At 44.5% G+C, this 16,417-nt stretch overlaps 7 protein-coding genes across 7 annotated transcripts; 3 read left to right on the forward strand and 4 right to left on the reverse strand.

Annotated features, from left to right (window-relative positions):
- The first annotated feature begins 657 nt into the window (after positions 1–657).
- Positions 658–2,534, forward strand: BCIN_14g01140 (hypothetical protein). Its single transcript, XM_001546102.2, has one exon. The coding sequence runs from the start codon at positions 801–803 to the stop codon at positions 2,493–2,495; it is 1,695 nt and encodes a 564-aa protein (XP_001546152.2). The 5' UTR covers positions 658–800; the 3' UTR covers positions 2,496–2,534.
- Positions 2,535–2,637: 103 nt separating this feature from the next.
- On the reverse strand, positions 2,638–3,247 carry BCIN_14g01150 (hypothetical protein). Its single transcript, XM_024697003.1, has 3 exons — positions 3,010–3,247; positions 2,816–2,909; positions 2,638–2,765 (listed from the first exon to the last, which is right to left on the reverse strand). The coding sequence occupies exons 1-3, from the start codon at positions 3,234–3,236 to the stop codon at positions 2,697–2,699; spliced, it is 390 nt and encodes a 129-aa protein (XP_024552817.1). The 5' UTR covers positions 3,237–3,247; the 3' UTR covers positions 2,638–2,696.
- Positions 3,248–3,959: 712 nt separating this feature from the next.
- Positions 3,960–6,197, reverse strand: BCIN_14g01160 (hypothetical protein). The gene is made up of 3 exons (XM_024697004.1): positions 6,132–6,197; positions 4,955–6,068; positions 3,960–4,904 (listed from the first exon to the last, which is right to left on the reverse strand). Exons 2-3 carry the CDS (start codon positions 5,229–5,231, stop codon positions 4,771–4,773), a joined length of 411 nt encoding a protein of 136 aa, XP_024552818.1. The 5' UTR covers positions 5,232–6,068; positions 6,132–6,197; the 3' UTR covers positions 3,960–4,770.
- Positions 6,198–7,471: 1,274 nt separating this feature from the next.
- Positions 7,472–9,166, reverse strand: BCIN_14g01170 (hypothetical protein). The gene is made up of 2 exons (XM_024697005.1): positions 8,135–9,166; positions 7,472–8,078 (listed from the first exon to the last, which is right to left on the reverse strand). The coding sequence occupies exons 1-2, from the start codon at positions 8,896–8,898 to the stop codon at positions 7,697–7,699; spliced, it is 1,146 nt and encodes a 381-aa protein (XP_024552819.1). The 5' UTR covers positions 8,899–9,166; the 3' UTR covers positions 7,472–7,696.
- A 721-nt stretch (positions 9,167–9,887) lies between these two features.
- On the forward strand, positions 9,888–11,428 carry BCIN_14g01180 (hypothetical protein). Its single transcript, XM_001552824.2, has 2 exons — positions 9,888–10,564; positions 10,641–11,428. Exons 1-2 carry the CDS (start codon positions 10,151–10,153, stop codon positions 11,100–11,102), a joined length of 876 nt encoding a protein of 291 aa, XP_001552874.1. The 5' UTR covers positions 9,888–10,150; the 3' UTR covers positions 11,103–11,428.
- Positions 11,429–12,812: 1,384 nt separating this feature from the next.
- BCIN_14g01190 (hypothetical protein) lies at positions 12,813–14,712 on the forward strand. Its single transcript, XM_024697006.1, has 2 exons — positions 12,813–13,327; positions 13,452–14,712. The coding sequence occupies exons 1-2, from the start codon at positions 13,180–13,182 to the stop codon at positions 14,507–14,509; spliced, it is 1,206 nt and encodes a 401-aa protein (XP_024552820.1). The 5' UTR covers positions 12,813–13,179; the 3' UTR covers positions 14,510–14,712.
- Positions 14,713–15,475: 763 nt separating this feature from the next.
- On the reverse strand, positions 15,476–16,284 carry BCIN_14g01200 (hypothetical protein). The gene is made up of 2 exons (XM_001552822.2): positions 16,042–16,284; positions 15,476–15,989 (listed from the first exon to the last, which is right to left on the reverse strand). The coding sequence occupies exons 1-2, from the start codon at positions 16,173–16,175 to the stop codon at positions 15,668–15,670; spliced, it is 456 nt and encodes a 151-aa protein (XP_001552872.1). The 5' UTR covers positions 16,176–16,284; the 3' UTR covers positions 15,476–15,667.
- Between the last annotated feature and the right edge of the window lie 133 nt (positions 16,285–16,417).

Below are 16,417 nucleotides of genomic sequence, written 5' to 3' on the forward strand. Positions count from 1 at the left end.
CCAGCGCGGCTCGCACCGGCAGCATAACTTCACAAATTTAGTTTCAACATTGCCTTGTCTTTAGAGAGTATTCGCTTTTCTGTCGAGTATCTTTATGTTGACTCAATCAGTCAATAGACCCTTGGTCTCAATAAGCTTCAGTCGAATCAATATGCCTAGCTATTATTAGTATCAATCATGCGATTATAAGAGGGTGCTGTATTAGCTAGCGAGGCGCTAGCGCTTTCATATAAGTATATAGCTTTCCACAGATAATAATGATTAATAACGATTATAACCCTAATAGAATAATAAAAGTACCTAACACTTATTATTATCATTCGAGTTGATACCAACCCTTCCAAATGCAAAGTTTGATTTCTTATACGTGATTCATAATCATCATTATCTTTATTAGCCTGATTCTAGATCTTTGGTCAATCAACACAATTATAATCTGTTTTCTAATAAAAATCACTCATGTTTAATTTCAACCGTGTCTACTTTCAAGAAAATGTTGAGATTTGCAACTTCTTTCATACTAGTTAGGGATTAGACCAGAGCAAATCGTCCTGTCTTTCGGATAATTCAATTGCCCCATGTGACAAGGAGGCTACTGTATTGATACATCCAAAACCAGAATATTCACTTGAAATTTTTGTCCGCTGTAAGTTCCTCGGCACACCTTTGATCAATACTTAAGAGCTTTGGTTAAAGTCGAACAACCTGAGCCCTTTTTTTTATATATCACAAATGCCATTTTACAGTCAAGTAATTGATCATCTTTTATTTCCTGAACTTAACGCACAGGACATAGAATCATGGACCAATTACGCCCCTTCACCACTAGCTTCCACGAAGATGTCAAATATAATGGGTCTGGATACTGGTTGCACACAATCAACGTGAAGTTGAAAGGTCCGACATTAGCAGAATTGTCTTCCACAACCCCTCCAGAACTGAACGTAGGTAGACTGAATACCGACCAGGAGCTTGAAGATATTGGATACATTCGACTGGCGCCAGGAGTTTGCCATTTTGTAGCAGCCCCCAATGCACCTGATGGCAAGCGCTTCGACCACACATACCTATCTGCAGCCGAGATTGAGAAAGCCGGTCTCCTCAACCGCCTGGTTGAAGTTCGCGAAAAGATGCTGCATTGCGAGTTTCAGCCCAAGCTACATCTCACGATGAAGAAGGCACGGGGTCGTAAATTCATGGAAGGACGCGGAAAGATCTACGAGCTTGGAATCACGGTACAAAAGCGCACAGGCCGGAACAGTATCCAGAACGGAGTCATGCTTCGAAATGATGTTGACGGAGATAATCGGGATTTGTCCGTAGAGCTCACAAGCATTGCGAATGCCTTGCTCGAAACCTATGCGCCTGGAATGAAAGATGAGTTTCGAGCGAAGCGTCGACTACAACGCCCTCCTCTCACGATTGGTGCCGACGAAAATAACACCATCACAAGTATACAGGTGAACTATCTCGAGATAGATGAAGGGATGGAGGGACTTCGAAAGTTTGGACACGGTCGCATGGATAATCGAGATCACCCCAATATGTTTACTGTGCTCTTCTTCCTCGGAAACCCGCCTCCCGATTACTACGTGGGAAATTTTGCATTGCTAGGGGAGAAAACGGTATGCCCAACTGCACCTTTGTCAGCTCTGGTGTTTTCTGGAAAAAGATGGCATGCTGGTATTGCTCCTAGACGCTACGATTCCGACACACCAGCATCACTACGCTACGTATCGCCAGTACCAATTCCGGAATTGCCAACGGGGACTCCTCTCATGCGCCTGTGTGTCGTTGCTTATCCTAATAAGAGGATGATTGATGTGCACCCACAAGAACTGGGATACGAACTCTTCACGTCTGCTGGCAGCGCCTGTTTTCAAAGCCAGAAGAAGTATCAAGAGTGGAGAATGTCTTATTACATTGCGCATGAGCGGGCCATGGTGGCGCTAGAGGCTTTGAAAGATCGGGAAAAAATGAGGGAGAGAGCACCGAAGAAAAAGGGCGATGGAAGGGATCGGTATGTTCAACTAAATATCACTGGTATCGTACGACACACACAGCCATCGTACTTCGTCGACAAGTTTCAATGGCTCGACGAACTAACCGGCCAAGTAATGTTCCCATCCACACAGCTGGCAATAGACACAATTGCACAAATCGGGCAGTCTAATGAAGAATGGAATAATCTTTCCAAGGATATGGCACACGTTAGCCTTGGTGGAAAGCTACTTGGAAAGAGGAAGACTTCAGAAATGGAGACACCAAAGGCTGATGCCCCTGGAGAATCCAAGAGACTCAAGTCAAATGAAAGTGCAAGTGTAACTAATAGTGATGATTACCATTTCGAAGAAAGAGTTGGTACAGGCGAGGAGGAATTCTATCGATGGGAAGAATTCTTGATTGGGCAGAATGATGGTGGTTACATGGACTACCAAGAGCCAGCTTGGGGGTGGGTTAGAAGTAATGACTACGGATCATTTGGCGCTCCATGATTGATAGTTTTAAATTTTCTAGGAAAAGCTATTGTACCAGCAAGTATTCGAATAGCGAATTAACTGTAAAGATTATGTTGAACTTAACAGAAGGCACGCAAACAACACAATTTGCAACAATGAAGATTCGTGATAGCTATAGTGACAAGGCGAACTGCAGTAATTGTAAGGGGGCACTCCGCCATACATTTGTTGAAATAACTACTCCTCAACAAAAGCACTCAACTTCTTTTCATTATAACAATCTTCCTCGATCAATTTCTCCCATTTCTACATCACATGAGCCAAGGAACAGCAAGCAAGGAGGAGAAGCAACTCACCTCTCCGGTAATTTTCACCAAGGTAGGCAATCTATCAATACCCCATGGCTCATCTCTCCAAAGACTTTTCTTTCCTGGTGATAAATCTCTCCATCTAACAAGATATTTCCATTAGCTTTCCATTCTCACCACTTCATGTCCACTAATGACCCTAGACTCATTTCGGGCCAAGCTTCCGGGTGACGGCAACATACTCAGCTTGGGATCCTCCATAGATAAGCTTAACCCTATCCTCCTTAGCAGCTATATGAAGCTTCTCACTCAAGGGACCTTCAGCGCTTCGGCAATCCCCACACCAAGATTCGTTTGTCTCAGGCTTGAGAGAAGCAAAAAAGATCACATATTGTGGTTTAGTTGATCCACTGAGACTCTTTTGAAGGGCCTCTGGAGAATCAGTAAAGATGGGAAACGAAAGAGGCATTTTGGTGAAGCTGGATTGAGTTTTGTAGATTTGTTGTAGATGAGACGGGAGAAGAAAAAAACAGGTCTGGAGGCAGGTGGGGTAATTAGCCGAAGTAACTCCGATCTTTCGCGGGGAAACTACCATGCATTTGCAAATGCACCGATTCACAGAGTATAAAATGCAGAAGAACTGAAGCTATTCCAGCTGAATCATATCAACGCTGGGTTGTTGACCTCATCTTAGGAAGGATTCTTGGAGAATAAGTATCTCTTGCCGGCAGTCCTTCTCGTCTCCGCCGACCACAATCGATTTCACCGTCAGTCAGCGGTCACGCCCAGGGCTTGGCTTCTCTTGCTTCACTTGTCCTTCCACTCATATTGTAAGCCTTCATAATAGCAGCCTGTTTTTCATAGACAAAGGCAAATATAGGTAAACTTGGAAGAACCGAGGATGTATCTTCTTCGCTGGAGGAAGCGTATCGAGATCTGGTTATTGGTGCGAGAACTGGGCTGGTTACATGATGACCGCGAAAGAATGATCATCTTTAGTTTATGACTATCCATTTACATACGCCGCCCACTTTCAGGTCATTGAATGAAACGAATAGACCACTCATCGTAATGATACTGAATTCGATTGAAACAAACTGAGGTCTCGGAGCTCTTTAATCACTGCCAAGAAGGCAAGGCTATTTCACTTATGTGTCTCGTAGTCCTGGAAAATATTGATCCATGAAGATCTCTAAGAGGTCCTCTCAAAAAACTGCTGGAAGATATTCTCTTTTATGCGATTGCTATCGAAAAAAGCGCCGATGAGAATAAAATGTCTCTCTGCCTCAACAATCTCTTTAGAACCAGAGATACGATTGTAGGATAGCTCCCATGTAGTGGATATAGTGAGAGCTATTTCTTGATCAGGGAATGCTGGGTCCAGTCTTTTGTAACGCTTCAGGGGCGGCGGAGACCAAGCCATAACATTTTCCTGTTGTTCATTGAAATGCTCAATAAATAGCCCGAGATTGATCCCGGTAGACTTGATATATGCTCCGGCTTGATTCACTGCTAGTACCAAGCATGAAAGATGGCAACATATCTTGCGAGCATCTTCTATATTGGCATACGCTCTCCCCTTGTTCGTTCGGTGGAAGAGTAGGTTTATAGCTTCTTCCTCGAGTAGATCGATGAGTATAGGGTAGCCAAGATCATTGGCTGCTGAACGACGATCTGTGATGATGACGAGACCAAAATCGGTTTGTGGAAGATATTTGGTGATGTAGTAATCTGTGAGGTCATCGAAGTTGTCAAAGACGAGAAGCCACGGCTCTTTCCACGTTTCAATTCTATCACGAGCCAGGGTTGGAAAAGATGCTATATTGACTTTCTTCAAGGACTTTCCAATGATTGAGTCTGCGGTTCTACTGAAGCTTTGCTCGACTGATGTTTTCGCGGTGCCATAAATCCACGCCTTGCGACACTGCTTTCCGACAGTAGTGTAATGCAAGCTGTGTTGTTCCAGAACCCCCTATGCCTTGAAGTGCTATAGTTTTCGATGATCATTTCAGCAGAACATCATTAAAAATACAGCCAATTGCATGTATGCAAGATCTAGGCACGAAGCCGTGTCGGTCGGCTTGGGAACGAGGAAAGCAGATGTGTGCAGTAGCTAAGGGTAATACTATATGATTGTCTAAGTTCATTAGCCTTAGAATGACATATGGAGTCGTGATAACTAATTACCAAGCTGATGTACTCGAATTTTGGGTCGAGTCTCCTGTGCTAACGCCGTCACCATGCCATCGATTTGACGACTGATGCCATCCTTCCGAAGGTATGCCTTCGTATGACTGTTGACTTGTCCAAGCTCTTTCCACTCCTCAAGACCAATGTCTCCTACATCTCTGCCAATCTTTAACCTGTGATAAACTCCAGGAATGTCTTTGTACTTCTTTTCCATTTCGGCAGCTTCTTTCTCTGTTGATATTGCCATACCCATTAATACATTCACAAGGCTCATGAGAGCAACTTTCTCCACTAAAGACTTTAGTCTCGTGAATCCAAGAGCTTTGGTAATGCCAGCACCAATGCTTGAAATGCAGGCAACAGGTCCCGTTGGGTCAAACTCGGACTTGCCTTCTGCTATCAGTTGCTGGATAGAGTTGTTGCAGCCAAGACCAGCGTCCACAAACTCTTCATCAATCCCATCCTCCTCGACGAAGATGCCTTGAAAGAAACGAGGGGCTGCACAAGCTGCTCAAGCTGCTTCCCAAATCTTGCAGTTGGGACTTCGATCTTTAGCTACTGACCATGCACGAAATTTAGGGGGGTCTCCTTCCACATGGTTTGAGCTAACAGCACACACGAAGCTATAGATTGTGAGAAATTTCACATTACGAAGGATATCTCCACGGGTGAAATATACACTTTCCACTTGTGGCGACTCTTTTCTTCGTCTACAAGCATCCTATCGTCGCCATGAGCATTCCCACATTCAACTTCTAGCAATTTTTTAATTGCTCTCTCCATATTTGACGACTCAAGCCCATAACCGTGCAAACCTGTCGATCTTTTGCTGTTTAACATTTCTTTCCCTTAATGAAGCATAACATCTAATTGCTTCTGCCGTCGAAAATCAAAGTCGTAGCAATGCGTTCAAGCTGGAGTTGGTAAGAATCTATCCCCGGCTGGGAAATCAAGAAGAATGAGGCTTCCCCTCCAGTACTACTTGTTCCACAGATCACATCAGAATAGTCCGCTGGGAATAAATCGACTGGAGATTTGAGAGCGTATTTGAGACGGCTCATAATCTCGTCAAGAATGATCAGCTCAGATAGCCCTCAAATACCTCCGCCATCTGTCACCATCAATTAGTGAAAGTAAATAATAAAGGAGCTCAACTAAGCGATTTCACTCTCACCGAGCGATGAAAGTCTCAAAGACGTTGCAGTCATTGCATCCTGTCCCCCCCCCCCAAAAAGTTGCCAACTCAAAGGAAGACATAGTTAATGATGTAAACAGTCGTTACTCAAAATTCAAAAAATTGCAAAGAAGATGTTAAATACAATGAACATAGAAAGTTCAACCAAGGTAGAAACGAAAAGGGTAGGACTCTCCATGGCAACCTCCAGTCCAGCCAGCGTGTGTGTTTGTATCTGCACCGTGGACCAACTTCCGATCCAAAAAAGCAAGGAAAAACAAAAGCCTTGAAACAAGCTTCGCGTTATCCCGACGAAAGACTGATGGTATCGAATGAAACCTCTCGAATGAAACCTCTCGTAAAACGAAGTGATTCCCAGAACCCTTGATATCATCACAGGTGGCTTCATCCCATCAAAAATAAAGAGGGCACTCTCCATACCCAACCGTCAACATTCCCCCCAACCACAAATATTGATTTAAAAAAAAAGCAACTTCAACATCGGTAGCTTCCCGTCCGTGTAAATCTATTACCATTTGTCACCTGCAGACGCAACTAGCCATACCCATATTCAGAGTCCACTGCAATACCATGAGACACCTTATTGTGTTCCCAAAAGAGAAAGAGAGAAAAAAAAATCAGAATCAGATCTCAATCTCAATCTCCACCTACAAACTACCCTCTCTCTGCCTTCTACTCTTTTTAGCTTTTGTCCGTCTATTTATTCATCTCCCCCTCACATTTTCTATTTCTGAGCGAACGAATTGGATCCCAAATGTGACGCTTTCCTCTTCACCCCCTCCATCCCTCACCCTCCATCCATCCCCCTTCAACACCACAGTTAATCTAGCATGCATTAACTCACTCTCCAGAGTCCCACCCATTCTTTCCTCCCCAGAGCACGAGTACCGCTATCTATCGTCATGACTACGTACCACCATCACCATCGCCACCAAACTCTTCACAAATATTACACACAACCACACACAACCACCAAAACCCCCAGATTTGCCATTTTTCTTCAGCGCAGTACACCATAACTCTAATCTACGATAGATTTGAATTTGATTCAAATCCATAATCATCCATCCAACTCACTATAAATATTACCACCCCCTTTGAAAAAAGAAAAGAAAAAAAAAAACACACCCTGGCCTACCTTATAAGACTAAAAATCCCAAACAAAACCACAAGCAAAACAGGGCTTTCACTCACTAAGGGGTCCCAGAAATCACAAAGAGATCAAACAAGATACAATAATATACCCAGTCACCTCAACACACTAACACTCAGCACTCAACTCAGCACATATGCAATTTTTCATGTATAAAAAACCCCGCAAAAAAAGAAGAAAATATTCCTAAACCTGATTTGATATCATATAAGTCGACTTGAAAAAAAAAAAAATCGCCGAGCTGAAAACCATGCTCCGAAGATGATATTGCCATGCCCGAATACGCCAACATGCTACCCATGTGTTCATATATCAAAATACCTCCATCAAATTGTGATTCAGTTCTCTGATCAATCTTTGACATTTCTCCTGCCTTGCGACTTCCATAGGATTAGATAGCCATTTTATCCAAGATTTTCATCACTCCTTTGCCCTTGTTTCCGCCATCATCTAGCTCCTCGATCAACTTCTTAACTCTCTCGCCCAAGGTAACGAGAACCTTTCGACAATATTCGAAACTTCCGGTTTGTTCCATATACGCCACTGCATACTTCTTGACTTGCTCATCATCTGTTTTCTGTTTCAAGATATTGAGCAGCACGAGATTATCGGGGGCCGCGCGAATGGAATGGATAATGGGGAATGAGAATTTGCCTTCTGTCAAATCCTCACAGAGCCCCTTATTTTGCGAATACTCGGGCGACGAGAGATTTTGATAATCGTCGCGGATTTGGAAAATGATGCCGATGAGGTTGACTAGTGGAACACAATCCCTAGGCAGGGGTTAGCATGTTTCTGTTGATCGGTGGGGGCGGGGCACCCAATCTACCCTGAGGTTTGACTCTCAGCTTGCATGAGCTTGACAGCGAGTCTGAAGAGCCCACCGGTTTTGTTGCCCACCATTTCCAAATAATCGTCTTCGGTAGGACAAGTTAACGTATCTCTCCAAAACAAATCCATGCCCTGACCGCGATGAAGATTCAATAGCTCCTCTGTGTAAATCGTAATCGCTTGTGGATTGTTGAGTTTCTGGAGTTCTTGCAATGCGCAAAAGTATACATAATTTGCAGAATTGATCGTTTGCGCCGTGCCAAAAATGCTATGCGCGACCGGTAATCCGCGTCGCAATAATGATGAATCTTCCACATCGTCGACGAGTAGTGAGGCTGTGTGCAACATGCCCACGACTTTGGTAATGACCTTGAGACTCTCCGCTGGTACCTCCAACCATTCATTGAATGCGGCGATCAATTGTTTTCTAATGTCCTTTCCTGGATGTGCCTCCAAATAATCGTATGGTCCGAACAAGATCTTTTCCTTCTCCGGAGCCCAGGAACTCCTTCCATGGAACGCCATGTCATTCTTGGAGTATTTATTTGGATCTGGAGCCGAACCTCCTTGGATTGCAGGATTCATGGCTCCCGAAGATTGAGAAGACTGAGCGGTATGCATGCTATTTCTCTGACTGATCCAATCGCCTTCGGGTACGGGGCGCAGGACTGATTTCGAAGCTGGCTGATTGAGATTATTTTGACCGTTGGAGGAAGTTCGTGGAGGGATCGCGTTTGGAGATGGAAAGTTTTCGGGAAGCATAATGGAAGGGCCTCTAGTTGGAAGCAGTCGCTGAAACATTTGGGACTTGCTTTATTTCACTCCTTTAATTGATAGGCGGGGTGAACAAGAATGTGATAAATTGATGCGGAACCCTTGCATGGATTTACGGCGATGAAGAAGGGAATTGGTAACGAAGCTTCCTGTTTCTGGTTATTGGGACGGAGGGAGTTATTACCAATACAGATAGACAGATGGATAGATAGATAGGGAGGGAGGGAGATAGGGAGGCAGATAGCATGCGCGCGCCGCAACTGTCAGTGAGATTGATAAATGAGCGTATGTATGTATGTATGTTGGCCGTCAGCAGAATGTAACGGCGACTTTTATAGTTTACTGCTTGTTTATCATTTACCCCCTCGCATGCTGGATGAACATGGGACGTTTGGTCGTGCAAAAGGCCGGGAGCGTCCCAATGTCTTCACGTGTTGAATCATAGACTTTCCGCAGATGTCTGTGAGATGAGATGAGGGCGAGAATGGTAGTGGCAGTGGCAGTGGCATGTTCGTCTGATCGTCTGATCGTATGAACAAGACGCCAGTACCTGGGCATAAGGATATGTATGGATGAACATGTATGTATGTATGTATGTGATGTTGACCGGAGTGGGAGCGGGAGTGAGGCTGAAGGGAGCTACTTGATCCTTGAGTAGCTACCAGGTCGATTGGGTGTGAGATGAGATGGGAGATATAAAAGTCCAGAAATACAATCGTCTCATGTAAGTTCACGTTAACTAATAAAATAACTTCAATAACAAAATAACAAAATAGAAAGCGAAATACCCACAGACAAACTCACTCGCACCAGTCCAGTGTCAATGCCTCGATCTCGCTACCCATCCATCGTCCAGTATCTTCCCTGAAAGCCTTCCCGTCGCTTGGATTCGTTGCCCTGAGAACGATTGATACCCCGATACCATCATCAACTGTGCTTCTTCCCAAATTTCCCAAATAAGATAGATAGATCCCCTCGTTCGTTCCCGTACATTCTCTTCATTTTCCTGTATTAACTGACATATTCACATCCATCCACAAACTCATTCCTTCTTTCCCATTGTACAATTCAAATCATTCTTTGCCATTGTGCGCAATCAATCCATCTTTCACGAATCGGATAACAAAATCTTCAATTCATTCACTCATACGCGCCGACCAATCCACGCACGCACGCAAGAACAAGAGCAAGAACAAGAACACGAACACGAACACAAACACAAACACCAAAATATCAAACAATGGAAGCATTACTTTCTCTCTCTTTCGATAATCTCTCTTCATACGATGCGTCCAAAATTCGCAAAGGTCTCCGACAGGTCGAAGGACTATTAGCCCAAATTTGTCTCTCCAATTCTCCAAGGTCCAATGTCGATAAACGCCGTTCAGTCATTGATCCGGGAAAAGAACCACCTCCACGAAAAGCGCTGAGTGAACTACCTAACGATGCCGCCTTTCGAGAGTTCTTTAGATTACAGGAAGGTTTCGAATGGAATGTTGCTATGCGATTGGTTACCTGCTTGGATAGATTGATGGGAAAGTCGAACGATGGACAAAGTGATTTGTTAATAATTCAAACTTTGGAATTGATCCAAGGGGTTCTCTTGCTACATCCTCCTTCTAGGAGTTTGTTCTCCAGAGAATTATACATGAATGTACGTATCCGTTCTATCAATCACATTCGCACTTTGTCCGAAGTGACATGCGTGGTACGAGACTAACTTTGCACAGCATCTTCTTGATCTCCTCGAACCAGTCAATTGTCCCGCGATTCAATCTGCAACCCTTCTCACGCTCGTCTGTTCACTCATTGACACCCCCAAAAATACTCGCACATTCGAAACTCTCGACGGTCTCTTAACCATCACCTCTATTTTCAAGTCCCGAGAAACCAGTCGAGAAGTCAAGCTCAAACTCGTTGAATTTCTATACTTCTACCTCATGCCCGAAACCCCATCACTACAATCAGCAGGCTCATCAAACTCCATGGCATTGATGCAACGCAGTCCGAGCAAACTCCCCGTTGCAATCAACCGAGAAGATGCAGGAAGGAGAAGAGCACAGAGCGGGAGCGAACATACCAAAACATTAGAGGAGAAACAAGAACTGCTTGGGAGATATCTTCATAATGTCGCTGATTTGGTAGCAGATCTCCGAGAAAGTCACCCATTTGGCGGAAGTATCGGAAGTTAATTTACGCGGTGCAAAGGAGGTTTCTAAACGAGATATTGGGAAGGGGGATGGGGGAATGATTTTACACACTCACGCATGAAGGTTTCTTTTGTACATTTGGACACGCATGTCACGCATTAATGGGAGTTATTGTTTGGTAAGATTGGGGCGTTGGAGGGATTTTATCTTATTTTGGGTTACGAGTTTCTCTCGGGAAATTTCTTGGATCTATTAGTTTAGAGCAGTAGTAGTAACATATTAGTAGTGTAAAGAAGAGAGTATAGATGAGCTACAAGGAGTTTCTTCTCCTTTGAATCTTCATGTTAAATGTTTAATCACATACATCAATCTCTATCCAATATCACATCAATATTTTCAAAGAAATGTAAAATCCAAACGGCAGTTTCTCGCCTCACTCCGAAATAGAGCTTCGAATCTCCGAATGTTGTGTGTCTTGTCTGTTGTGGACTTGATGATGTGCATATTACCTGGGTGAGTAGGTAGGTAGGTAGGTAGGTAGGTATCTCTATCGGCATTGGGAGGGAATATTAGTTAGGTAGGTAGGTAGGTAGGTAGGTAGGTATTCATATACGATACTTGGAATAGATTGATGGGTTGATAGAAGAGGTAAATGGGTGGAGAGATGGATGGATGGATGGATGGGAATGGGGATGGGGATTTGTTGGTTTGTATGTATATGTATATGTGTGTGTATGTATGTATTGAAGAGAATTGTTGCTTGCTGGTATACTACATTGGGTTTGGGGTTTGGGGTTTGGCGTCTTGAGATTTTGAGAGTGGAGATGGAGATGGAGATGGAGATGGAGATGGAGGTGGAGGTGTAGCTTTGGAGGAAGGATTATTTGGGGGGAGGGAGGCGAGATGAGGCGAGATTATGTAATGTAATGTAATGTAGTGTAATTTGATGTGATGGTGGTGATGGTAATGGTGAGGGTGATAATGGATTTGTGGAGTGAGAGTAAGAGTGAGAGTGGTGATGTTATTGAGTGTTTGATTAGTTGTGGTTGAGTATCTATTCGAGTATGTCTTGAGTTAGGTTTAGTTGATGAAAGGGTTGTGGAAAATGAGTTTTGAATAGAGGCGAGAAAATACATAAGTGCGTAATAAGAACTATCAAACTCTAGTTGATCATCTAAGTTATATCGCTTGGATGTAAATATTCCAACTATTGAAATTTTGGTTTTTTGTCTCTCGCTCATTCTCTATAGATATTTACGCATATTGAATGGGGATTTATAATTTACTCTATTCTTCTTCTTCTAGTTATTCTATTCACAGAATACAATATCTCTCTACAACCTCGAGAATCTCTTTCTCACACTAATAACTATATCATCTCAATAAACACACACACACCAAACAGACACCCACAAATCCCATCCCACTCACCACAAAAGTAGTATTCCACCTGCAGAACCCCAGCTCCGATCCGTCAATCACGATTCTCGCTACACCCAGTATGCAAGTACATACATATCCTCAGCTGCATTTCCAGGGTTCTCAGGGTTCCCAGAATTGTCAAGGCCAATCATATCATGCAATATCTACATATGGCTTACGGCTGACCTCAGCTTTTGGGTTACTGGACTGCATCAAAGAGATCATCCGGAACCGGGTAGGTTGGAAGTATTGAAATGAATGTACGATAAGACTGAATTTTTCATCGGAGAGTTTGTTGGTTCGTTGGTTGGATTTGGATTTCTCTTTTCTGCAGTTGGGAAATGTCCTTTCGACCACTTTCCCTTCCTCGTCTGGTGCTTTCCCATATCTTTATCTTTTTGCTGCTGCGATTTTCGCCCGGGGACTGGATAAATTCATCGTTGTTATCCATCCATTGCCATCAGTGTGTCACCAGTGGACGGAGACTTTTACTTTTCCCCGCAAGCGTTCGAGGGGGGGTGTTACATACCTATATATTTTCTTGTATACATATATCTCGGCATGGATCATTCTATTTGAAGTTTGCGATATAAACTACATTGAATTCTTCAAGATGTCGATGTCGATGTCGATGTCGATGTCGATATCGATATTTTCGCGGTCCCTATGGCTGTTGATATTTCTGGGACTGAGCTCCATGAATGTGGTACAAGTACGAGGGCACTTTGGAGCTGTGAGAATGGAAAATGAGGGGAATTTATTGAGTCCGCGATATTATATGGGGTTGACTGAGGGGAGATTGTTGGAGAGGGATACTGGGGTTTGTGCAAGTGGTTTCCATTCTTGTAATTATTCCCAATCTTCAATATTTATCTTCCCTCATCCTGCATTCTTTATGTCTTTCATCGCGCTGCCAATCTTGATTATATCATGCGCAAAACAGTCACTGATCACAATTTCGTTTCAAAGGTCTCGATATAAATGTAGCAACGTGTTGTTCAAACACCGAATACTGCATCATATCCCCCTCCATCGGACCCTCCTGCTGCGCTATAGGCAGTAATTGCGACTCGCCCTGTTCCTCCGCTTCCTATCTCAGTAACAAAACCATCACTATCTCCTCCACCACAACCGTAACAACAACATGTCTCCCCCGCGCCTGTCCCTCCATCTCTAACTACCAATGTGCTAGTTCTCTCGGCGGAGGCTGCTGCAACTACAACGCGCAATGCATTTCCTCAGCTGGATCCAGCGGCTGCGCAGTCACAATCTCCTCTTCCTCAACCCCCGCTCTCGTCTCCATCATCCCATCCGGATGTACAACCAACCAATTCGCCTGCGCCAGCTCCATGGGCGGCGGATGCTGCGATAATGGATTCGGTTGTACGGTTCTCAGCGGTACAAATTACTGCGCTGCGACCACCGGCACCGGATCCGCTATCCGTACAGGCAGCAATGGCATTCTCGCAACCGGATCCTCAGATGCAAATTCCACATCTAATAATCGCGGTCTCTCCACAGGCGCCAAAGCCGGAATCGGCGTTGCAGTGGCGCTTCTCGTGTTGGCCTGTGTAGGAGCTTGCATATATTTCTTCACGATCCATCGTCGACGGGCTCTCCACTCTAACTCTTCCTCACATCGCGATGCGGATAATCCTCCTGCTGCAATGTCTCAGCTTTCCGGCTCTCGACTATCCCACAAATCGGAATCGAAAGCCGGATCGAAAATTTCGAGACCGGGTGTATCGCCGCGTGGGAGACAGGGGTCGGATTATTTTGGGATGACTACGGCGCCCAGTGGACCGTTTACGGAGAGTGCGGGGACGAGTCCCGGGTTGGCGAGTCGTGGGGGAGTGCCGGCTACACCGCAGAGTCCGAGTGATATTGCGGCGCCGGTGGAGATTGGGGGGGAGGGGATGGAGACGAGGAGAGAGGAGGGGAATGCGAGTGTGGCGACCACGCCGGGTGGGGGGTGGGAGTATGTTAAAAGGGAGAAGTTTAGGGAGAGGATTGCGGAGTTGGAGTAAGAATTGAAGTGGAGATGAGGAAATTCCCCTCGTTGGGAGTTTGATGGGAAAATTGGAAACAGTATCTCGATATCACTTCCTCGCGTGTGGAAAAAAATCTCCCCGGGTATTCAGTATATATTGGGCAATGCATATACATACATGTAAGGAGGATAAGAGTAGTTACTCGGACATTTTTCTTGCTAAAATACTAGAACTTGCGAAGATTGATTAATCGATATTCTCAATGATGTATCTAATTCTAGTTTCGCTTCGAATCCTATTCACTTCTTACTTGTTTGTCACTTTTCATTAACTCTTGATTCTCATTCAATCCTCTGACCAGCTCTCACCGAGTACTCAGGTACTCAAGTATATATCCTTATCCTTCTTCTTCTTCTTCTTCTTCTTCTTTATATCACATCATCATTCTTCCCCCCCAGCACAAATCTACATATTCCTCCTTCCTCCTCCCGTCCCCTCTCCCCTAACAACCCTAGACATCCTTCCAGCCCAGCTCCGAACCCCAAAATATTCCTTCCTTAGAGATTCTTAAATCCTAGCGAACATCTAACTCCAAGAATCTAGGCGCATCTCTCAAGAACTGGACTGGTAGAAGCTGGAAGATTTCGTATTTTGTATTTTGCATTCTATATTTGATGAAGGGGAGGTGATTGGGAAAGTTGGGTGGCTGAGCTGGCTAGTTTCTGGAGCTGTTGATTTGTGAGGGTTGATAGTGCCGATGGTATGTTAAGGTCAAACTCTGATGGAGTTAGATATCGAAACGAGTTGAAAGCGGGATGGAAGGCGGAATGCAAGAACTTTGAATCATAAACCCAGTCTCGCTGATTATACATTTCGCTAATGCGCAATATGATATAGCACAAAACAGTACTGTTTAGCGGCAGAAGTCGAGATAATAATATTAAGCGGAAGCGGAATACACACGAGACTTTCCAAACAGCAGCAAGCAGAGCGCAATAAGAATGTGGGGGAAGAAATTATATTAACAAGGTTCTACTATCCCAAATTATCCTCCTCAAAGCTATTTCTACAACAAATATTCTACATCGCACGCCAGTACAGAAACAAAAACATCGCTAATATCCATCAAGAATCACTGTGCAGACATTCGCAGCAAGCGAAAGCCATGACGCTTTGCCACCTCGGTCGATTCCTCTAGGAGCTGTAGTCCAAGCCGAAGGAGGTTGCTCCCTTGTAGCTTTGGGTGCTACCGATGGTGTTGGAGACCATGACCAAGTCGTCGTTGGCGAGCAAGTGGGAAGCGGTTTGGTTGCTGGCTGGGGTAACTTGTTGGGAGACGAAGAACTTGAGACCGTCGTCCTCGCGGGTGATCCAGAATCGGCGGGAGGAGTTGATGCAGGATCCTCCCCATTGTGGGATGTCTGGGAGAGTTCCGTCGGTGTTGCCGGAGACGAGGGCGGTGCACTCTACACCGGTGGTCTCCATGGTACCGGGTTGGATGACGGTGAAGGAGTAGCTGGTTGGGAAGTTAGTTTGAGGTCCGAAAAAAAAAAAGAGAGGATGCTTACAGGCACTGGGTGCTGTGTGGGATGCAGCCGGCGCTGAAGTTGGAGACATCGAAGACGCTGCTGCGCTTCTCGATGGCGGCGGCCGATGCAAGAGCAACGGTGATGGCAGAGATAATGGCAGATGAGAATTGCATTTTTGCGGTTTGGTTATTGATTTCTTGGAAAGAAAAGTTGAGTGAGTTTGTTTAGATGTTGTGAGTTGAGATGATGAGATTGTTTGTTGGAATGATGATTTACTCAACCGGATATCTCAGTCTTTTATATTCCTACGATAGCTATACTTTTCCCTTTTTTATTATTGGAGTGTCTTGAGAATGGATGTTTAGATACGAGACGCACGATGTACAGAGAACACACAATGCCGATCTGTGGAGAC

Source organism: Botrytis cinerea, chromosome 14 (assembly GCF_000143535.2).
Source record: "Botrytis cinerea B05.10 chromosome 14, complete sequence".
Classification (NCBI taxonomy): domain Eukaryota; kingdom Fungi; phylum Ascomycota; class Leotiomycetes; order Helotiales; family Sclerotiniaceae; genus Botrytis; species Botrytis cinerea.